Here is a 22025-nt window from a genome sequence, read left to right as displayed (position 1 = left end):
TACGACAAGCGCATTCGAAGTACCGTACGATAATTTAGCCTACAAGTTGCGCGCAACAAACTTTCGGTATTGGAGAATGATCCAATGAGCGAAAGATTCTTCGTCAATAGTCATGATCGTGCTTCCTCTGACGCAATCGAAATCCGTTGCGCGACTCCAAGGGCGGGGTCGCGATATGCCGACACCTTCCAACCCCACGGGGTCATTGCGCTTAGCCTCATCGCCGGCCTCTCTAACCCTGGGCTAATTGAACGCCATCGGCCCTCTTCCACCATGCCATGCCGAAAATGGTTTACCAGCGAGCCGCATGATGACGAAAATGCCGCTTTATGGGTTCTGCCGAGATAATCTAATATTCTCTTTGCCGGGACGAGAACGGTCAAGGGTTTATCCGGACAGCTGCTTCATATAATGGGGCAGTCTCCGCGATTTGGAGATGTACAGTCGGTCAATCTCACCTCAAGATGCCATCTACATCCGTCTTCCTGGCTGCTAGCGCAGCAGTTGGCTGTGCTTTCGCGCGGACTGTACCTGAGTCTGCACAGGTCGTTGACCAGAAGAGCTTCAATGTCTTGGAGACAGTGCCGCCACCTTCTGGAGCCAATGCGACATCGGTACGTTTTTCATCTCTACATCCTCGTGAAGCTCGAAATGATCTAACAGAGACATAGCTTTTCGTTTGGCCAAGTGTGACTGCCGATTCTCTTCTGGAGAAGCCTTTCCACATTTATGACGAGGAATTCTACGACGTCATCGGCGAGAACCCTTCGTTGACCACCATCGCAACCTCAGAGTCGGACCCGCTCTTTCACGAGGCTGTTACGTGGTACCCTCCGACAGAGGAGGTGTTCTTCGTCCAAAACGCTGGTGCAAAGGCTGCGGGTACCGGACTGAACAAGTCTTCCATCATCCAAAAGATCAGTCTCTCGGACGCCGAGAAAGTCAGGAATGGATCCCTGGAGGCAGCACCTGTCACTGTCGTCGACACCTCAAACCCCCAGGTTATCAACCCTAACGGTGGTACCAACTACAAGGGCAACATCATCTTCGCTGGTGAAGGCCAAGGTGACAACGTGCCATCGGCATTGTACATGATGAACCCTCTGCCTCCGTACAACACCACCAGTGAGTATCCCTATCTCACCCAGAAACAAAGATTGAATCTAACCATCCTAGCTCTTGTGAACAACTACTTCGGTCGTCAGTTCAACTCGCTGAACGACTTGGTCGTTAACCCAACAAACGGTGATCTTTACTTCACCGACACTCTCTACGGATACCTCCAGGACTTCCGTCCTGTACCCGCTATTAGAGAGCAGGTGTACCGATACAACTTTGACACGGGTGCGCTAACCGTTGTCGCTGATGATTTCGGCCACCCCAACGGAATTACCATGTCGCCCGATGGCAGGAAGGCTTACGTCGCCGATACTGGTATCGCAATGGGTTTCTACGGTTACAACTTCACTGCCCCGGCGTCGGTCTACTCTTTCGACGTCTGTGCGGACGGTACCTTTAGCAACCGCAAGACCTTCGCCTACCTTCCCGTTGGTATCCCTGATGGTAAGTTTCGCACGTGGACATGCAACCTTGAATGCAATTGCTAACGTTCCATGACAGGTGTACACACCGACTCTATGGGCCGTGTTTACACTGGTGCCGGAGATGGTGTATGGGTCTACAACCCTTCGGGCAAGCTCATTGGAAAGATCTACACGGGTACGACAGCAGCCAACTTCAAGTTTGCGGGAGAAGGACGGATGATCATTACCGGTCAGACCAAGCTATTCTACGCGACCTTGGGCGCCTCTGGAGCACCCATTCAGTGATCGACGAATCCGTCAATGTCACTGTCTAGATTACTGAACGTATACCATAATGTGTTGTACCGCACAAATAGACAAATAATGTAATTTGAAATATCAGAGCTGCATCATGCCAGAGATTGAACACTGCCCAAGTGACAATGCTGCCCAAGAGGATTCAAAGATGCAACGTGCTAGTACCTGCGTTCGGTGTATTCTTGATCAGGTTCGCCTTCCCGAGGCCAGAGTTCGCCTGCAGGCCGCTGTTGCATGGTGGCGTTCACTAAACATTCACTAATTTTCTAGTGGCCCCCGGGTGTTGGAGTCCAATGCGCAGGTTCGCGAGCCCACACGTGACCTTCAGGCCTAGCATAAGGAGAAGCTAAGCCCACGAGGCCCGAGAAAAGGGCCGCGACACCAGTCGGCGCAACCCCGGACCCCATGGGAAGGTAGCCTCCGGCTCCTTCCCATTGCCAAACGCCACTTCGACACCAGACAAAACACGAAGCGATACAGCACTGCCTCCTCTTGGGCACCTGGGCGAGTTGGGTCTCATGATACAACGCTGATGGAATACACATTCACACGATTTCTAGGTGCGCAGATCTTTCACTGATCAAATGATGCAAAGACCGCATTTTCTTCATGCCGCGTGGCTCAGCGACAGAACAGCACGCCGTCTTCTTGGCACATGGTCACAGAAACTAGAAGCTCTGAACCGCACTTCCCCCATACTGCAGGTACTTCAAACTTTAAATCACGTACGCTGCAAGCGAAGAGGTCAAAGCAGGAGGCATCAAACCGACGCGCTTTCTACATGACACCGGGAACCAAGTATTGGTATCGTCCGTTAGTAGGGGTCGAAGAAGCGCATGAAGCTTCTAGCCCTGTGTTTCCTTTTTGGTCGATCCGGAGAAGCTTCCATCGACTGTGCATGGACAACAAGAGACACCGACGATGGTACCGAGATCATCCAGGCCTCACGTATAGTACCCGAACGCGAGATGTGAAGGGGTCAGAGGTTCATCGGCTGCTGGCCGTTGTAATACCCATGGCAATATCTTACAGATAATACGGCCCAGATCATCATACGACGCTTGATCGTAAAGCCAAGGGGTCTTTCAAGGAAAATAGAATTGGACGGGGATGTGCTAGCTACGGGAAGCTGACAAGGCTAAAGGAGCGAATCGCAACCTGACATCGCGTTGGGGATTAGCAGGAACGGACCGATATCTGATTGCGATTCAAGCTAGTCTGGCTTGCATCGCATTCAACTCCCACCAATGGGGGCTTTCACGCAAGCGAACATGATGTGTCGCCAAGCAAAGGAGGGTCTCACGAGATGGCTTCCGCCCTCCCCGGACGAAACAGACTGTCAGTGTGAGGGATTTGCTGGGTGGTTTCCGCGCGGACCAGGATCGGTATGTCGTAAAGCCCCTGTGGTTGCGGCTCAGTACGGCTGAAATCGAGAAAGGTAGCATGGAAAGGTTCAGATTACCCATTCATGGCGATACCCCGGCCACACCGAACTTAGCTGGATGCTGAACAACTCTTGTGGAAGCGATCCCCAGATCCGCTTTCAAACTCCACCTTTCGCTTCGTTGACTGCTTTTTCCTCAAACATTCTCCTGCCTCGCGATGGCAGTCGACATCGTGGTCTCCAAGACCATTGCGGCAGTCTTCCTTAGCATAGCACTTTACAACTTCCTCGAACTTAATGTCTACATATTCACCTTGTTTAAGAGACGGAGCGGGCTCTACTTCTGGAGCTTCACCATATCGACATGGGGCATCGTCTTCAACGCCATCGGCTACACGCTCATGCACCTCGCAAACATTCCGCAAAAGAACATCTACGCCACATTCATCCTGGTAGGATGGTGTGCGATGATCACTGGACAGTCTGTTGTGCTTTACTCGCGATTGCACATCGTGATGCACAATAGGAAGAAACTGAAAGCTGTCCTGGTCATGATCATTACCAACGCCATATGGCTCCACATACCCATCATTGTCCTGGTCTACGGCAACAATTCCGACAACCCCACGCCATTCGTACAACCCTACCAGATCTACGAAAAGATCCAACTTAGCGTCTTCATCGCCCAGGAACTCGTCATCTCCGGCCTCTACGTATACGAAACTACCAAACTTCTCCGGATGGAACGTACAATCGGGAACTTCGGCACGAAAAGTCTACTCCAACACCTCATCTTCGTCAACTTGCTCGTCATTCTCCTTGACTTCAGTATCCTAGGCCTCGAATTCGCGGATATGTTCGAAATTCAGACTTCGTGGAAGCCGCTCGTATACAGCATCAAGCTCAAGCTCGAATTCAGCATTCTCAACCGCCTCGTCGCCCTGACTCGGAACGCTCGGAGTGGATGTGCCAGCTCGTATAGCAACGGCGGAAACCGGTCAGCGGCCGTAGCGCTAGGAACGGTTCGAGGAACGGGACATCAACGCTCCGCTTTAGCCACAAACACGGAGCACCAAGAACAATGGGAGGTACACGTTACCAGCGGAAAAGCAAACAACGACCAGCTCCCCTCGACCGTTATCAAAACAACAGAGTTCACGGTCCAGAGCCATAGTCGCAAGGACAGTGACGATAAGATCAGCTTCGCGGGGAGCAAGGAGGAAATACTGGCACACTCGGCGGCTCACAATACTCAAGGGAGTACGTCGTCGGCGTCGTCAGATCACATTCAATATAACGGACGATACGATAGCCAGCCTTGGCAATAACCCGAGACTGCGTGTCCTCTTGCGCATGCGGTTGCTACGAGTTTCTTTGATACCAATAGACTTTTTCTTTGTTTCCTTCAATGACACGAATGTATGAGAATGCCATGTATTTACATTTAATATTGCTAGATTTCACTAATGTTGAATCTTTCCACACATACTATCCAATCCTCTAACCTGAGCTCACAGTGCAATTGTCCGGCTTGAGGGACTAGACACATCTCCTTTACTAGGAACTATGTTTCGACCAGATTCTTCAGTCGCCCACTATGTAGGCTAGGCTACTCTTCTGCAGTGTCGAACTCGTCAGTATCAGAGTCCTCGACAGCAGAATCATGGCGCTCGTGTTCAGACGCAACCGAGTCTGTAACTATGGGGCGAGGCGATGCTAGCGCCAATTTCCCTGGCTCCGAGAACTTGACTGAGGCCACCGAGCGAATAGGACTAGCCTGATTATGATGCGCTTCGTCCCAGGCCGACTCGTTTGACGAAACTGAGGAAGCCTCAACAGTCGAGACATAGCTTTTCAGCAGAGGCTCAGTATCATCACTACACTCGCTGTCTTCGCACTCTGGAAATGAGTCGTATATTGGTGAGTGGTAAAGTGCTGACGAGAATCTCAGCGGTGGCGTCGCAAGACCAGGGCCGATGCGGTTTTCGGAGATTTGTGCGTTCCGACCGTCCAGCGACGGATCTAGAGGGTCGAATGTTATACCGAACGCGAGGGGCTCCGGGAAGGGCTCTCCGATATGACATGTTTCAGTGTCGGTGTGCCGTAGCTCTAGGAGTGATCGGTTATGCAGTGGGTCAGCTGAAAGCTCGATAATATGCTCTGTACAGGTGTCGACACCTGATAGTGAAGCCTCGACAGACCCAATGTCAGTGTGGTCTCCAGAGTCCAAGAGCCAAGTATTGATGGCTTTGAAAGGGTTCCAGAATCCCAACTTTCGGTGATCTCCTTGTATCTTCGCAGCTACCTCAATGCCGGATGCTACGGCTGTGATAGGATCCACCAGATCATCCGCGCTGACCTGTAGGAGCTCATCATCAAAGGGCTCTGGAACGTTGTAGATACCCTCCTCATCAATCAGATTAGCGTAGTCAACAGGACATGAGAACTTCTCCGCCCCGCGCTGTAACCAGTCAGCAAATTCGCGGACAGCAATGTCCGGTCTTCCACGATACTGACCGCAGTATTTGGCAAGCTCTGCAGTAGTGATACGCGACTTGCTCGGGAACTGGGCCTGGAAGGCTAAAGCGAAACGATGGATAGCTTCTGAGGTGTATCGTTTACAGACGTCGTGATCAAAGAGGCGCTTGAAGGTCATGATTGAGCTGGCTTTGCTTGCGTAGGAGATGTCGAACTTGCGCTCTACACGACCAGCGCGATACAGTGCTGGATCAAGCTTCTCTGGGTGGTTTGTCGTCATGATAATTATTCTCCCTTCAGTGGCATTGACACCATCAATGACATTAAGCAAGCCCGAAAGGGTTACTGATTTGGGTGTAGGATCCGTGATCTCAGAGGGCTTCGTTGTCTTCTTCGGATCGGTTGCGTTAGCGAAGTCTTCAGGCTCACCTAGGACTTCTAGAGTAGCCGCTTTTATAGCTTTGACTTGATCGAGCACCCTGTAGTTTGCGACACTTTGTTTTTCCATGAATTGTGCCAGCATGGTCTCCAGCGCATTCATTTCGGGCTTCTCTTCAGTGTCTCCAGAACCTAACGACTGAGAATTAGGTCCGAGTTGCGTATCTGAATTTTGTGCGCCTCGGTTACCGACATCGACGCCGACGCAATCGATATCCTCAAGGCCAATGCAGCTCCGGAAAGGAACTCGACTGAAAGCTTCCCTTAGATCATAGTCATCCATGCCTTGTAAGTTGATGATATACAGGGGCACATTCATGTGCGAGGCAATCCCAGCCAACAGCGACGATTTACCAGTACCTGGTGGGCCTGCGAAAAGGTAACCATGTCGGTAGGGTCGACCGCTGTTCTCATACCAAGCTTGGGAGTCTTTATGGAAGAACATCTCGATGTCCTGGGTAATATCCTGCATCATCTTTGGGTCAAGATCGATAGAGGACAGAGGACGCTTGTTGCGCTTAGACTTCTTGTCTCCATGCGCTCCCATTTCGACTACGGTCAATTCTGTGCTTTCCAAAACCTGCTTTTGAACATCCTCAAACAGCTCTGTGATAGGCTGTCGACTGTGTCCCCAACATCGAACGGTGATGGATCCCGAAGGATCGGGAAGGCTTGTGAAAAAGTCATTGGTGCGCAACCGTTCAAGCTCTGATTTTTCTGCAGTGCCAGAGCGCTGAATTTCGAGCATAAACTGCCTGCCTTTGTGCCAGAAGGATCCTGCTGTCTCTCCAGCGATAAGCGAAAGCTCGCCTGTAACCGCACGGAGTTGATGCTCTCCGCGAAAACGTCGAAGCTTCCGGCTTTCTTCTGCCTTTTCGCGCGCTAGAGTCAGCAAACCGCCACAAAGCACACTGTCATAACCACTAATGGTAATAGAACTAGTGACCTGTGGCTTTACCTGATTCAAAAGCGCGCTCAGTATGACTGGAAGCTGTACACGAGCAGCATTGAGAGCGGCACATGTCATGATCAAGATCTGGACATCTCGACCTCCAGTGCGCTCTTTGATGGCATTTCGGGCAATATCATAGAACTCCGAGTTCATGTAGTTCATGATCCAGGAATCTTGACCTCCGCTGAGTACACCAAATAACCAAGACTGGAAAGTCGTTGGAGGAGTGTTGATAGCTTGTTCTTTGGCCGCGTCGTCCTTTGATACTGAGACCGAAGTAGACTTATCATGCCGGATATCGTGAGGAGCAGCTCCAGGAATTCTGCATGATTTGCACATGGTTCAGCGAAGATACTTCCAAAGCACTCACCAGGAGGGCCAGTAAAGTCTGAAGTGGATGGCAGCTGCTGCCCGTCGAGAGCGAAGTAAGACCTTTGTAGTCTGGCCTGAATCTAGACATGTTTGCAAACAGCAACGCAGCTTTTGACAGTGCGCTGACATTGCCTACAGTGTCATCTTGAGACGTAATAGGTGTTAACACAACGATATGCTATGGCTTCGTGTCGCGAAGATACTGTGAAGAGGTGGCAACGTCGACAATGTTATGTTAGTTGTTTTTTGTTAGCACTGCCACAAGTACTTGAAATGGGGCCATGATACAGGTCGAACATCTGCGGGTGTCATGAACTCGATGTCGCGGTTTCTGCGCACCACGACAACCTAGGAAGAAGCTAAACAGGTCTGCAGCCTACATCAACATGAAAACATGCAAAGTAGGTAACCTAAGCTTGATGTACGCTCTAGATCTGTTTAGGTTTTTCTTGTATAAGGTGGCACCACATCTGAGCTCGTCATTGCTGTTCGGCATCAAGCTCGGCTATCTGTGAGGCCCGACAAGCACTTCGGGTGAGCGCAGTGCTGGATTGGACAGAGAGCTATTTAAGACGAAGTAAGGTCGTGCTTCTACACTTCATCATCGGAGAGAAGCTAGGTATCATAGGTCCGGAAGTGATGAGTCGCGCCGATGCGTCGTGTTCGAGCGAAGGCACCCGAGACACAGAAGAAACGATCTAGCGAACAGCAGCCCCCACCGGCTGAACCACAGCCGAACTATCACTCCTCAGACACCACGCGTCTCGAAATGAAATTCGCATGCCTCATAAGGCATATTTCGTCCACTATTGCATGAAAGCCAGTTCTCGCCCACTACCAAGCATCATGCAAAGGCCACTGGGCACTCGACACCTCCACCGGCTATCGCGGGTTACGAAGCCTCGCTGTAATTGCGCTTCCTTGATTTCCTGCTAACGACATATCCTGCTTCAGGCTGTCTTTCGCGCTTCTTTCCTTCTGTCGTTACTGCTGGTCAGCATGCATCGTTGTTGAGCAATGATTTCCTCCTCTTTTTTCTCGTTCCTTTCACTCTTTTCACTATGTCTAATGCACAATGCCGTCGGTGCGCAGATGCTGGGATCGTGGTCGCCAAATCATGGGGGATTTGAGAGACGACAGAACGGCGATAATAATCGTAATGGACAAAACAATGGACCCGACAACAGCGCGTTCACTATCGTGTATGGAAGAATATTTACACCTGGCTTAGGAATCATCCTTGCAGTAGGTGGAAGTGTCAAGACGCGCGATTCTCCTGCTGACAAGAACACAAGCCCCAGCCGTTTACGCCCATGGGCGGCGACTTCCTTCATATCGCGCTCGATGTCTCAGGCGATGGCAAACTCCAAGTGCCGCCACGCAATATCGCCGACCCGCTCACCCAGGTCTTTAACTTTACGCTCTTCCTTACATCTACGGTTACGCAGAAGAACTTCACTATATCGAACATAACGACGTCCACACCGCCACTCGCAGACATACTAGATCAAGAAAGTGGTCAAACAGTCAAGCACATCAACTTTGAATGGCCTGAGTGTTTGGTCGGAGACAACAACGAGGATGAGGGTTCTACTGCGAGGGGGGACTACAACATCAGCATACACCAGAACTATCGACTGAATGGCGTGGACCGATACACCATCTTCAACCTTCCCATCAGCGTTACGAATAGTATTCAGCGTTTCCCTGGTGCCTCGCAGCTTACTACGAAACCCGCTCCCGGTCCGCTCAGCGCAAATGGTGGACGAATGCCCTGCGCCATGATCGAAAACCCGTTGGTCGACTTCCAAACCCAGGTCAACAGCGTTAATAACCCACCGGGTACGCCTATGCAGGACATTGAGATTGAGACAAGCGGAAGGAGTGACGGCGGTCAAGTTGGAGGAAATGGGCCGGACGACGGATCGGGTGGGAGGGGAAGTGGGAATAACAATGGCAACGGCCAGGGTGGTACGGGTGGGCAAGGCGAGATCGCAGGTCCAGGCGGTAACGCTCAACTGGGAGCGGCTGTGCGGATGTCGGGGGAGCAATTCTCGATACTAATGATTGGCATGTTGGGAGCGGTCGTAGTGATGTGCACCTCAGTTAGTTTGTAGTCACTAGGTAGTGGTCCGCAGCCATAACGACATGATGATACCACGATTCAAATGTGCATGCTTTGTGCCCAGTCAGTAATGAAAGCTGTAATGATGCAGTCTCACAAACTGCAGTACGAGGCTCGCAACGTATGCGCTGGGCGGCAGGTTCACGCATTGGAGATTGTAACAACATCTGATGTCCATGACGAATTTGATTGATTCTAGATGTCCGACATTGTGGTGGAACCTATCCAGCTCCTCCGATATATGCCATGATGCCGTAACTCGTTGTCGATCGTATCGCGTTCCCCGGTGGCGACGCGCTTATTTGGCCTCGTCGAAGACGTAGGTGAGGTGGCACTTTCCGCAGTACTGGCGGTTGTGCATGGCGGCCATGAAGACACCGGCACCGCACTCGGCCTGGGGGCACTCGCGGCGGAGGCGCTCGATCTTGCCGTCACCGTCGACCTTGTAGTACTTGAGGACCGCTAGCTTGGTCTTCTTGCGCTTGTGCTTGATCTTCTTGGGAGTTGTGTACACCTTCTTCTTGCGCTTCTTGGCTCCACCACGGAGGCGGAGGACCAAGTGGAGGGTGGACTCCTTCTGGATGTTGTAGTCCGAAAGAGTGCGGCCATCCTCGAGCTGCTTTCCGGCGAAGATCAGACGCTGCTGGTCCGGGGGAATGCCCTCCTTGTCTGGGTGGAGTTAGACGCGAAACCAGTAGAGCGGTGTGTCGCTACATACCCTGGATCTTGGACTTGACATTGTCAATGGTATCAGAGCTCTCGACCTCGAGAGTGATGGTCTTGCCCGTGACTGGGAGATTGTTAGCCGCTGAGCTCTAAGTGGCGCTGCGCATGCGATCATGGCGATAATAGCGGCGCAGCGTGTGTGCGGGTGGTAACGTACGGGTCTTGACGAAGATCTGCATCTTGAACGCTGAGCCTCTCTTCGAGATGCTTTCCTCACGTAGATGCAAAGGTTGCGGGGAGAAGGCACCAGAGGAATTCGAAAAGTACCAAAATCAATGTGGGCGGGCCCGCGGGCTACCTGGCGCCCCGTGCGTTTCGCAGATGCGCTATCGCCGTCTCAGCCTAGCCTCGCTTCTGGTGCATGGGCGGCTCCGGGTAACCTTGGAACCATGCCGTTGCGGCGGCAACGCCAGATAGAGCTCAATGTTTACCCGACCCGGTAAGGCATTATACATCGTCATATCCTCCTCCGCATTTATCCTCCACTTTGCTACTCATCTCTCGCATCCACATCTCTTTGTTCGTTTCAACTATCGATTGCTGCTTTAGCGACTGCTACTGATCACATCTCTACCAACACACATATACACACGCACAGGCTCCGGCCACACACTTACTTGACGCAGGCTACTGGGAGACTGCATCTGTACTGAGGATTCCATAAGGATACTAACCGCCCGGCGGAGCGCCGCTTGCACTGCGTGAGGTAAGTCGTTATCTCTCAACTCGAGGCTTCCATCTCATCGTGGTCGGGCCATCACATGATATCAGTTGCTAACAACATACCAGTTTCGGACACCACAGGACTATCCCCCTCCTCCAGAACCGACTCCGGACTCCACCTGCATACGAAATGCTGTCCACAAATATGCCAGCCGGCATCCAGCGTCAACGGATTCAGCACCGCCGACAACCTTCGACACCAGCTGTTTTTGACGCACCCACAGTACGAGCACCACCTGCTAAACTACAACGACGCAACCGAAGCGGCATGAGCTTGGATCTACGCGGCCTCAACCTAGACCCCATCCATGCCGCCCGACAAGCCCAACACCAGGACTACACCCAACGACCAGGACCCTTCGACACACCCACCTTCCAGCAGGAGGACAGTACGGTAAGTAATACTAACAATCTAGGACAAATACCACAGCAATCTATGCAAGTAGCGCAGCCGCTAAGACAGCCCCAGCCGGGCCCCCAGGATTCCTTTTTGGCGTCCCCAGTACAGATCTCTCCCATCACACCGCGGACTCCACGACGGACACTCCGTGCGCAGTCTCCCCAGCAGCCTCCCTCATCCCCCTCTAAACCCCCCACCGCACAACAACTGAAAGAACTCCACGAGCACATACAATCAGTGTATGGCTCAAGTGGACAAGTCTTCATTAACATCCTCCCAACCCCCACTGCGACACCGCAAAAGCCAGCGCAGCTACCAAGCCATGAGTCGTTTGGCGCAACCCAGCACCCAAGCTTCACTGCTATGGGTGACATCAACCTCGAGCCAACCTCCAGAGCCATGACTTTCGACTTTGACAACCCAGATGCCGACATGGGTTACGAGTCGTCCTCTTACTACACATCCGATGCTTTGTCGCCGTCGCCAGTTTCTTCGCCGCAACAGCAGAAAGACATGCACTCTTTCCTAGAGAACATCGAAGAGCACCAAGAGATGATGTTTTCGCACACACCAGCTCTGTTGCCCACACCGCAAACTTCAATGTCGATCAACGGACTCCCCATGGACTCATTCTCCCAGCCTCAGATCTTCAATGACCTTGAGGTTGACGCGAGCTTCGAGTTCACTGGCATCGCACCTGAAGAAGTTGCGCGTTACATCAGCGAGCAAGATACCACAACTGGCAAGTGGACCTGCCTCTACCATGGTTGCGGCAAGGTCTTCGGACGACGAGAAAACATCCGATCGCACGTTCAAACCCATCTTGGCGATCGTCAATACAAGTGCAATGGATGCGGCAAGTGCTTTGTTCGCCAGCATGACCTGAAGCGCCACGCAAAGATCCACTCGGGCAACAAGCCCTACAAGTGCCCATGTGGCGCAGGGTTCGCACGACAAGATGCCCTCACGCGCCACCGCCAGCGTGGTATGTGTGTCGGTGGGTTCCCTGACGCAGTCCGCCGACAAGCCAAGCGTGGCCGACCGAAGAAGAATCGTCCAGACATGGAGCAGCGTGTCGAGAAGGCCAGCAGGTCGCGGGCACTAGCATCAGCAGCACCATCCTCAGCTGGCTCGCCGTACTCAGAAGCTCGATCGCCATCACCACTCGAGGGCTACGAACCAGCTCAATCGCAGGACATGCCCCAGCTTCTGTCCGACTCGCAAAGCTATGACTCCATGAACGCTTCAGCGGATCCCTTCAGGTTAGTTCCTCAACCACACTTTGTCCAATACAATACTCATACATGTAATAGCTTTGAGGCCTCATCAAGCCCATTCGCAGACGACGCACAATCGAGCTTTGCGTCTGCCAACTACTCAAGCGACGCTGCGTCAATGAACATCCTCCAACAGCTCTCTCAACACTCGCATACGCCTCCTATGTCACCCGCCGACATGCGGCCCGCTTCCGCCGGGTCCGCAAACGGTTCGAGCGCGCCAGTCCAGTCCAGCCCGCTAAAGGCTTCGTCGTCACCATCACGGTCGTCTGTCCAGTCTCATCAATTCACAACACCACCGACATCTCCAATCGAGCCCAAAGACGCTCTCGATGAGTTGTTCGACACCATGCCTGACACCTCATACTCTCAGTTCGACCTTGAGATGAAGGCCATGGGCGACTTCACTTCATTGGACTCCTCATCGTACGACCTTTTGGACTTCACCGTATAAATATTCTTACTCGACGCGACGACGCCACTGCGAGGCTGTATGATAACTGTTATGGATTACGACGTATAATGACTCGGCGTTTGCGAAATCTCTGGAAGATGGTTCAGCGCTTTGCTTTCAATTCTTATATCTGGGCGGGCTCTCCAAGATCTTGACAGGATCTGTGATCATTCTTAGGAAAGGATCATGTTTCGCTTCTGGTTTTTGTTACTATAGGGGCCGCACGACGTGGGGATCACGCTCCTTTGGCAGGCAGAATTGTTATTTCAAAACGGCGTATATGGTTTGGCTATCTCGACGATTGAACGTCAGAACTAGTGCAGTATTTCTGCTAGCGATGCATCGATATGAACGATGAGCGTTTATGTAGCAATGCGACAATGTTGGACGTCTTGTCAATCGACAAATATGACTTCATCTTGAAACAGCAGTATCCAGACAGAACCGGTACGTGTGATTCCCTGGTCAATCAACGAGCTGACAAAAAGCAAATCATGTATCTGATCTATCGAATTGGGGGTGGTCGTCACAGGAACGCAGAAGCGCTAAGTCGTCACGGCAATTAGTTGACGTCACGACATCTGATCGCGCGCACCCGTGTTCGCGACGCGCCAACCCCCGATCCCTTTCACCCCAACCTTTCCAATTTCATACAGTTTCAGATCGACACCCTGACGTCGATTCCAGATCGGATCTATTGACGCACCAACACCTGCTAGCCACTTAGAATGTCTCCTGGCGGTGCCGCTCCCCACTCTCTCGATCGTACCTGCAGATCAGGACGACATCTATGATGTAGATGCATGGGTCAGACAAAGCCCCCATGGTGTGGCATGGCATTTGCTATGCGATTAGGTCGGCGATTCAGAACAGCGATGATGTCGGTGCAGGGGTAGAATTGAGTCTGTGGGCTGTTGCGATGTCAGTATAGATGCAGTGTGCCGTCTTTTGTGTTAGAGACCATTCACATTCATACTCTCACCGCTACGCCTAGCACCAATCGCACTCTCTCTGAAGCAATGGCTCAGACTACCACCAAAGCTCATACCCTACACTTTTCCTATGACAATGACGATAGTTGTGCGCTCACAGCTCTCATCAATGATGTCCGTTTCCACGTCACTGTCGACCCCAAGGTACTTCAGAAGTCCTCTGAGAAGCCTCTCTACTACGAATACCTCGACAAGATCTCTGCGCTTCGCGAAGCCGACGAGCGCGAAGAGGAGCTCGCCGAAGAACGAGAAGCAAAAGTGAAGAGCAAGAAGAACAAGAACAAAGACCGACAAGGCTCAGAGGGAAAGGATAGTGGCATCGACATCACAGCCGACTCTGACGACGAATACGTAGAGGACGACGTCTCAGAAGCAGGAGAAGACGCCGACCAAGACTCCGCGAGCGCAGGCGTCGAACTGCGAAACTGGATCCTCGCCTCCTTCTCCGAAATCACAAACACCTACGCGCCACCGAACCGCGAACCCGAAGAATCCACCCTCTACGAATGGTACCACGGTCCCACCTACTTCTACACCCTACAAATCGCCAGCGGAGAACTCTCACCAGAGCTCTTGGAAACCACGTCCGACCTAGAAGCCCAAATCGAAGCCCTCGTCCCCCGCATGAAAGTCCCCAAATACATGCAAGACTACAAGCTCCCCTGGCTCAACGCCAACGACCTGACCGTCGAGTCAGAAGTCAGCATGCCACCTCCCGCACATCCAGGTCAAGTCCTCCACAAAGAGACAAAGGACACATACTTCTTCAAGCCGGTGGTAGCCGACCAACCCGACTCTGTGAAGCGCGAGATACAGATCCTGCGTAAGATCGAGAAACTAGATTTGGACATCAAGTTTCCACACCTCCGCGGGTTTGTTGCTCAGGGCAATAGCAAGACAGAAGTTATGGGCTTGTTGTTAGAGAACATCGATGCGCCAACACCATTGACCAGATTGCTTAGGTCGTCGGTGGATGAAGAGAAGAGGCGTGTTTGGAGTGAGAAGAGTGCGGCGTATGTGTCGTTGCTTCACGACAATGGTATCATCTGGGGTGATGCGAAAGCAGATAACTTCATGGTCGACGCGAATGACGAGCTTTGGATCATTGATTTCGGAGGCAGCTATACAGAGGGCTGGGTGGATCCTGATATCAGTGAGACGCTTGAGGGAGACGATATGGGGCTTGAGAAGATTCAGGCTGCGCTGGAGGATCCGGATAAGAATACGGCGGATTTGGGGTTGGTTGAAGAAGAAGAGGATGGGGAGGCGGTGGTGGAGCAGGGGGTGAGTGAACAGAGTAGTAGTAGTGTCAAGGAGACGGCTAGTACTTTGTTTGTCACCGAGAAGTTGGCTGGTGAGGAGGTTACGAGGACGGAGAAGAGGAAGAGGGCTGTGGATGAGGTTGAGGGTGAGGTCGGTGAAGACGGAACTGAGATTGTGGGTGGAGAGGAGGACGAGCATACGGAGAAGAAGAGGAAGAGCGAAGAGTGATACCCCTATATAGTACTTGCGCATTAATACCATTACCCTTTCCACAGTCTTGCTTCCATCCTTCTCATGTCATCCTTGAGTGGTATGCGTGATCCATTGCATACACCTCTCGTACTATGGGAACAGCCGGATTGAGTTGGAGTACTTTGTTGTTATTTAGTCATGAGTGGAAAGCTACACAATTGCACGCTTGCACCTCGCTTTTCCCAGAGATATTTGTACACGGCGTTGTCTTCGAATAGTATTCTCTCAGAGACGCATTCCACTTCATCTTCTTACTTCCTGTTCGCCCTCTGCTCCTTATCCGCCGTGGTTTGGCTGATGTCCAGACCGAGACCCCTGCTGTCGAGGTAGACCTTGTTTGCACTCTGCTGCAGAATCTGTGCGATATTCCTTGCGTTCTCGAACTCCCTGAGATCAACGTAACTCCTGCTCTTCTTGATGGCGTCACCAATCAGCTCGGCGGAGCGGGCCTCACCCTGGGCGCGGACGACGGTGGCTTGCTTCTCCTGGCGGGCTTTGTCGACGACGAAGGCGGCACGTTGGGCCTCTTGCTGTGCGACTTGCTTGGCTTCGACTGCGGCGGTGAACTCGGGGGAGAAGGCGAGGTGCTAAGGAGGGTTAGAACATGGTGGGGTAAGAATAGGTCGGCGGCAACTTACTGTTAGTGAGACATCGTCGAGCATGATATTGAACCTCGCTGCTCTTCGGACCAAGTTGTCGCGTACCAGCCTACTGACGTTCTCACGCTGTGTGATGAGCTGGCTGGCATTGAACTGCGCCACGACGCTCTTGAGAACCTCGTTGACGATTGATGGCAGAACACGCTCATCGTAGTCGGTGCCCAGTGTCCTGTAGATCTGCGGCAAAGATTCAACCCGTGGTCTTGACAGTACACGGCAGGTTATGTTGACCATCTGCAAGTCCTTGGTGCCGGTGAGGGAGGCAACGTTTCGGGGTTTGGCGCGCACATCGTAGGTGATGGGGGTCTCGAACCAGGGAATGCGGAAGTGGGTTCCTTCGCTGTAGATTTCCTTCTGGACGCCGCCTACTCGGGTGTACTTGATTGCTCGGTGACCACCGTCGACTGTCGCAAGTCAGCATCATTCGTATTGTGGCCATTGGAAGGCCCTAGGAGAGAGCTCTTTGAAGAAGACGTACCGTTGAATAGAGCATTGTTCGCCATCCAGATTCCACCACCAACTAGTACCAGTCCTCCAAGACCTCCAAAGAGGCCCTTCGGTGGTCCGCCGCCGCCCGCACCGCCGAATCGAGAGCCGCGTCGTGTGAGCTCATTCTGGATGCGCGCCCAGGCTTCCTTGGGATCCGGTGCAGACATGTTGGCCGTGAGGGTGAGGGGTTGGCGTGGGGTGCGTGAGACGTGTAGGCGGCGACGATGGCGGATGCAGCTCGGTCATGAGGTAGTCGACGATGAGAAAATGGTAGTCGGCCAATCACGACTCCCGACCGCACCGAACCGCCAAGCAAACCTCCGCATTGCTGTATCGCGGTGGCTAGACCCTTTTGCGACTATATTTTCGGTCATTCGTGCATCGCTTGAAACATTCCATCAGTGTCGTACCCACAGGTCGAATGTCCTCGCGGGCTTGACGTCTCATCTTAGATGGTGGCTTACCAGAGTTGTCGCAGTATCTCGGCGCATAGGCCACCCAATCAATGTCATAGGTAGACCCGTCTTAAGCACAGCTGTCCATAAGCTCCCCCATCTCCATTCGGTTTCGTTCCTGCCCATCTGGCGGCGGTTCTTCTTTTCTTGTGCATTGCCATCGTTTCGTGATACCCGATTGTTTCTTTCACTCTCGATTAATTGACTTGCGACCGTCGCGTGAACCATTGCGACGCAGGTGAAGCTACTATCAGCCAAGCAGGAGGTATGTTGGTTCACTGCTTTAGCTCCAATTCGACAACCCTCTGACAAGATTCCAGATAGATAGGCTACGTCCGAGTATAATCGAGCAACCAATTGCACCCCGAGTCTAACCTCATCGTCAACCCGAGCACCGCATTGCGCCCCTCCAACATGCACATCACACCGCGATCGCTGCGGACCATTGCCTGGTCGACCCTCGCTCTCTCCACAGCGCACGCCCAATATGTCATAGACAACCTCAGCTTTGGCCAGAAAGCTGGCCAACAAATCTCGCCCGATTACACGACAGTCCCTCACTTCGTCATCCAGGGCTCAGACGACTACGTGCCCCAGATTCTTTCCGACAGAATTATCCTCACACCTCCCTACCCTGGAGGCAAGCGTGGTTCGATATGGGCGCAGGACCCGCTACACCACAGCGGCGACTGGACGGCCGAGTTGGACTTCAGAGCGACTGGCATGGAGCGTGGAGGCGGTAACCTGCAATTGTGGTACATCAAGGACTCACAAGCGCGGGAGACACCAGCGAGCCTGTACACGGCTCCTAAGTTTGACGGACTGGTACTCGTCATAGACCAGTATGAAGGACACGGCGGCTCTGTTCGCGGTTTCCTGAACGACGGGACCAAGGACATCAGGGCTCACCCTGACCCTGACACATTGGCCTTCGGCAGATGCGATTATGCATACAGGAACCGTGGAGAGCTTACTCCTATCAAATTGCACCACGCAGAGGGATTCCTAGAAGTCATTGTAGACGGGGAAACCTGCTTCAAGACCAACAAGGTATGCTCTCGACCCACGCGCTCAGATACACACCACTAACTATCCCTCTAGGTCGATCTCCCTGAAGGCTACTACTTCGGTGTAAGCGCCTCCTCCGCCGAGAACCCCGACTCCTTCGAAGTCCACAAGTTCGTCGTCTCTACCACCAACTCGTACACGCGCGAAGAGCCCAACCTAAGCAAGAAGGACTACATCAACTCCCAGCAACAACACCAACAACAGCAAAACCTCGCTGCTCAACAAGGCCACGAGCAGCAGACGCACAAGCAGAACCAAGGGCAGCAGAACTACGGTTCCTCCACCTCCCAGCAAGACATCCCCAAGATGCTCGAAGACGTTCTAGCAGGCAACATCCGCTCGCAACAAGACCAATTCGCGGACCTCCACAATCGCATCCAGATCATCAACAACCGCGTTTATGAAATCGCAGAGACCGTTACACTCATCCACAAGGAGAACATGGAGCGCTGGGAGGAGCTCCACCGCCGCATCGTACCCATGGACGACCGCGCCGCGGCCACAATCCGCAACATGGAAAAGGTTGAGCGCACGACTATGCAGATACTGCGAGACATCGAGAACAAGGATTACAAGGACATGATGCAGCAAATTCATCACGCTTTGGACAGGAACCACGGACACGTCATGTCGAGTTTGCCTGGCATGATGGGTGATGGTAAGTGACAATTCCCGATCCGATGCGGTTTGAGAGGACAGTAAAGCTAACTCGGTATCACAGTTGTTGGCAGCCACGGACCCAGCCTGATGACCTTCTTCTTCATCGCAGTCGCTGTTCAGATTATGATCACAGGTGCTTACATTGTTTACAAGAAGAGGCGAGGTGGTGCGCCCAAGAAATACTTGTAGATCATTCCCCAGGGGCTTTGGTATCAGACCAAGGGACGTGCATACATAGGGGTTGGGAGATGTGTACTATACGTTGTACCCGAGAAACGAATCGTTCTTGGTATGTTGTTTGTTAGCTGGCATGGAATACTACAGGGTATTGCTCATTGCGAGAGGACCCGGTGCTCTGTATACGGCGTTTGGTTCATGACTTGTGAGGAAAACAAGCAGAAGTACGCACTTTGTACGCAGGTCCATATTCGGACTGTAAATATCTTCTATGCAATTCGTACCCAAATGAAAAACACCATCTATGCAATGACAGAAAGGAAAGACGTCAAACACCACATGCTCTATGCAGCGTGTCCCAACCATGTATATGCAGCCCACCCTTCATAACAACCAAAGCAAATCACCCGTCCTTCTCAACCTACACGCTCATCTTGCGCGGCTCAAGCAGCAACTTGCCCTGCGGCCCCGACTTCTCCTGAAACCCTTCTGTCCTCGAAAAGACACGTTGACCGCGTAGCCAAGTCTCCCTCACAACACCCTTGAGCGTCTTGTTTTCATACGGCGAGACCTTGTTGCGGAAGAGCATGGTGTTAGGCTCGACCTGCATTACCGTTAGCCCACAGCCCGTCCGTAAATAAAGGGAGGAAAGAAAAGATTGGAAATCACATACCAAGAACTCAGCCTCATCGTCAAAAACCACAATATCAGCATCGAAACCCACACTAATATCGCCCTTGCTCTTCTCAAGCCCAACCTGCTTCGCCGTATTCCTGCAGCACCAGCGTACTATTTCCTCGACGCTGAAGTCCGGGTTGCGCTTCTTGCCTTCGGTCCACAGGATAGGTAGACCGAGACCCACGCTTGAGATGCCGCCCCAAGCGCTGAAGAAATCGCCTTTTTCTTCTGGTCCTTGGATTTCGGTCTCGCTGCTCTCACCCGTTTTCTTAGGTGCTAGATGCGGGGGTAAGAGTTTGATCTCAGGCGTGCAAGGCGAGTGATCTGAGACGACTGTTTGGATCACGCCATCAGCCGTGTCTTGAAGCAGTTCCTCCCAGAGGCCGTCTTGGTTGGATTGGGAGCGGATAGGTGGGCAGCATTTATGTCTTGTGTCGCCTTCTTGGATACCTTCTGAGGCGAGGGCGAGGTAGTGGAAACAGGTTTCTGCTGTGATTTTGATGCCGTCGGCGCGCGCTTTACGTAGCATGGGGATGGCTTCGATGGCGGAGAGATGCACAATGTGGAGTTGCAGGTCGGGGGCGAGGTGGGCTAGGGAGAGGATTTCGGCTACGGCGCAGGTTTCGAAGGATGGCGGGCGGGATTGCAGGAATGTGTCGTACGAAGTTAATGGGCCTTTTGGGGCGAGTGGAGGAAGGGATTGTTGCACATCGTCGCCTACAGAGTCGGTGATGGGTGGGATCATTTCCGCGTGGAACATTAGTGTTGTTGTTGAGTCTTTGAGTTCGAGGAGTGCCTTTTCGATGTCGAGGGATGAGACGGCGGGGAATTCGTCAACCTGGAGAGTGGTTAGTGTCACGTGCTAGGGTGCTGAGATAGAAATACTCACTCCACTGTCACACAGGAAACCCTTGAAGCCCCGAACACCCTCCTTGACTAAAGCCTTGAGGTCTCCTGAGTTACCAGGAATGATGCCGCCATAGAAGCCGACATCCACCCAGCACTTTCCTTGTGATGCTTCGCATTTGATCTTGAGGTTTTCGACAGTAGTCGTAGGGGGGATAGCGTTCAAGGGCATGTCAATGACAGTTGTGACACCACCGAACGCCGCAGCTCGGGTGCCAGTCCAGAAACCTTCCCACTCCGTCCGACCAGGCTCGTTGAGGTGAACATGGGCATCGACAAGACCAGGTAGTAAGATGTGTGGCGAGTAGTCGGTGTATGGTGTGCCTTCAGGGAAGTCTGTAGGAGGAAGTACTGAGTGGAAGATGGAAGTGATCTTCCCTGTGAGGTTTGATACAACGATAGTAGCCTCAGTCAACCGACCAGCAACAACTGCTCTTGATGAGGCAAGAACTGTGATGGATTGAATGGGTTGCTCGTGGGAGACGGGTGGAGGCGTGGTTGCGTGGGGTGCCATGATGCCAAGTTGGAAAATGGAAATGTAATCGACTGTGAGAAGACACGGACAAGAAAAGAGTGCGCAAAGAAGTCTGAAGGTGCTCAGCTCCGTGCTAACAGCAAGAGCTATATACAGCAACAAGCCCCGAACTCGGCAAACGCGGGGAAGAAGGTGGGCGTCTCCGGGTGAGCTGCAGATAAGCGTTGATAAGGCACGTTTGGTGTTGCGCCTAACAGATGTCAAAGAGGAATGCAGTCTGTATCTTGCTGAAATTTGGCAAAGCAGTACTTTCAAACAGAGAAGACGCTTGAGAGAAGAGATGCGCTCAGTAAGTCGTTATCAAAAACGCCAAAACCTGGGGTACAGGTCCTTATCTACCCGTTGGTATGGGCCAGCCCAAAGATCCTCTCGGGGCATTGTAGCCAGAATCTGGGTCAGCTAACATGGCGTCAGGGGACTGTGGAGCATCGGCGAACCCTGGAATACACGTTGCTCGATTCTATCGAGTAACTAGGGTGGAGGTAGTCTATCGCGGCCGCCTTAGCCATGCATCTCGACCCTGTCTCCCGTTGGCCGATTTAGTGTAGATACGAGGCTATTCGCCCTGATACTGTGTGCTACTCCAAGATCGAACATGCGAGATTTTGGCTGTCTAGGTTGGGCGCGCATTATGAGCTGTTTCTCCGTCATCATTTCTCGAAGGTTGATTCCTCGAAGATTGGGAAGAGCGTTGGTATCGGTAAACTTCCTAAACGTGTTG

At 52.5% G+C, this 22025-nt stretch overlaps 9 protein-coding genes across 9 annotated transcripts; 6 read left to right on the top strand and 3 right to left on the bottom strand.

Annotated features, from left to right (window-relative positions):
• Positions 1-464: 464 nt before the first annotated feature.
• J4E87_000537 (uncharacterized protein) lies at positions 465-1829 on the top strand (the record flags this gene model as incomplete). The annotated part of the gene is made up of 4 exons (XM_049372193.1): positions 465-614; positions 672-1125; positions 1177-1563; positions 1621-1829. The coding sequence occupies 4 exons, from the start codon at positions 465-467 to the stop codon at positions 1827-1829; spliced, it is 1200 nt and encodes a 399-aa protein (XP_049238327.1).
• Positions 1830-3443: 1614 nt separating this feature from the next.
• J4E87_000536 (uncharacterized protein) lies at positions 3444-4553 on the top strand (the record flags this gene model as incomplete). Its single annotated transcript, XM_049372192.1, has 1 exon — positions 3444-4553. The coding sequence occupies one exon, from the start codon at positions 3444-3446 to the stop codon at positions 4551-4553; it is 1110 nt and encodes a 369-aa protein (XP_049238326.1).
• A 281-nt stretch (positions 4554-4834) lies between these two features.
• Positions 4835-7255, bottom strand: J4E87_000535 (uncharacterized protein; the record flags this gene model as incomplete). Its single annotated transcript, XM_049372191.1, has 1 exon — positions 4835-7255. The coding sequence occupies one exon, from the start codon at positions 7253-7255 to the stop codon at positions 4835-4837; it is 2421 nt and encodes an 806-aa protein (XP_049238325.1).
• Positions 7256-8533: 1278 nt separating this feature from the next.
• On the top strand, positions 8534-9582 carry J4E87_000534 (uncharacterized protein; the record flags this gene model as incomplete). Its single annotated transcript, XM_049372190.1, has 2 exons — positions 8534-8710; positions 8761-9582. The coding sequence occupies 2 exons, from the start codon at positions 8534-8536 to the stop codon at positions 9580-9582; spliced, it is 999 nt and encodes a 332-aa protein (XP_049238324.1).
• Positions 9583-10705: 1123 nt separating this feature from the next.
• On the top strand, positions 10706-13170 carry J4E87_000533 (uncharacterized protein; the record flags this gene model as incomplete). Its single annotated transcript, XM_049372189.1, has 4 exons — positions 10706-10710; positions 11121-11433; positions 11470-12701; positions 12753-13170. The coding sequence occupies 4 exons, from the start codon at positions 10706-10708 to the stop codon at positions 13168-13170; spliced, it is 1968 nt and encodes a 655-aa protein (XP_049238323.1).
• A 1019-nt stretch (positions 13171-14189) lies between these two features.
• Positions 14190-15653, top strand: J4E87_000532 (uncharacterized protein; the record flags this gene model as incomplete). The annotated part of the gene is made up of 1 exon (XM_049372188.1): positions 14190-15653. One exon carries the CDS (start codon positions 14190-14192, stop codon positions 15651-15653), a length of 1464 nt encoding a protein of 487 aa, XP_049238322.1.
• A 275-nt stretch (positions 15654-15928) lies between these two features.
• PHB2 (Prohibitin-2, subunit of the prohibitin complex (Phb1p-Phb2p)) lies at positions 15929-16992 on the bottom strand (the record flags this gene model as incomplete). The annotated part of the gene is made up of 3 exons (XM_049372187.1): positions 15929-16264; positions 16316-16740; positions 16815-16992. The coding sequence occupies 3 exons, from the start codon at positions 16990-16992 to the stop codon at positions 15929-15931; spliced, it is 939 nt and encodes a 312-aa protein (XP_049238321.1).
• A 702-nt stretch (positions 16993-17694) lies between these two features.
• On the top strand, positions 17695-19197 carry J4E87_000530 (uncharacterized protein; the record flags this gene model as incomplete). The annotated part of the gene is made up of 3 exons (XM_049372186.1): positions 17695-18330; positions 18382-19006; positions 19070-19197. The coding sequence occupies 3 exons, from the start codon at positions 17695-17697 to the stop codon at positions 19195-19197; spliced, it is 1389 nt and encodes a 462-aa protein (XP_049238320.1).
• Positions 19198-19606: 409 nt separating this feature from the next.
• J4E87_000529 (uncharacterized protein) lies at positions 19607-21283 on the bottom strand (the record flags this gene model as incomplete). Its single annotated transcript, XM_049372185.1, has 3 exons — positions 19607-19789; positions 19859-20701; positions 20753-21283. The coding sequence occupies 3 exons, from the start codon at positions 21281-21283 to the stop codon at positions 19607-19609; spliced, it is 1557 nt and encodes a 518-aa protein (XP_049238319.1).
• Positions 21284-22025: the final 742 nt, after the last annotated feature.

This window comes from Alternaria ethzedia (assembly GCF_023757985.1).
Source record: "Alternaria ethzedia strain BMP 0044 chromosome Unknown scaffold_1, whole genome shotgun sequence".
Taxonomy (NCBI): Eukaryota; Fungi; Ascomycota; class Dothideomycetes; order Pleosporales; family Pleosporaceae; genus Alternaria; species Alternaria ethzedia.
The sequence above is the reverse complement of the archived record's forward strand: the minus strand, read 5'-3'. Positions and strand labels throughout refer to the sequence as shown.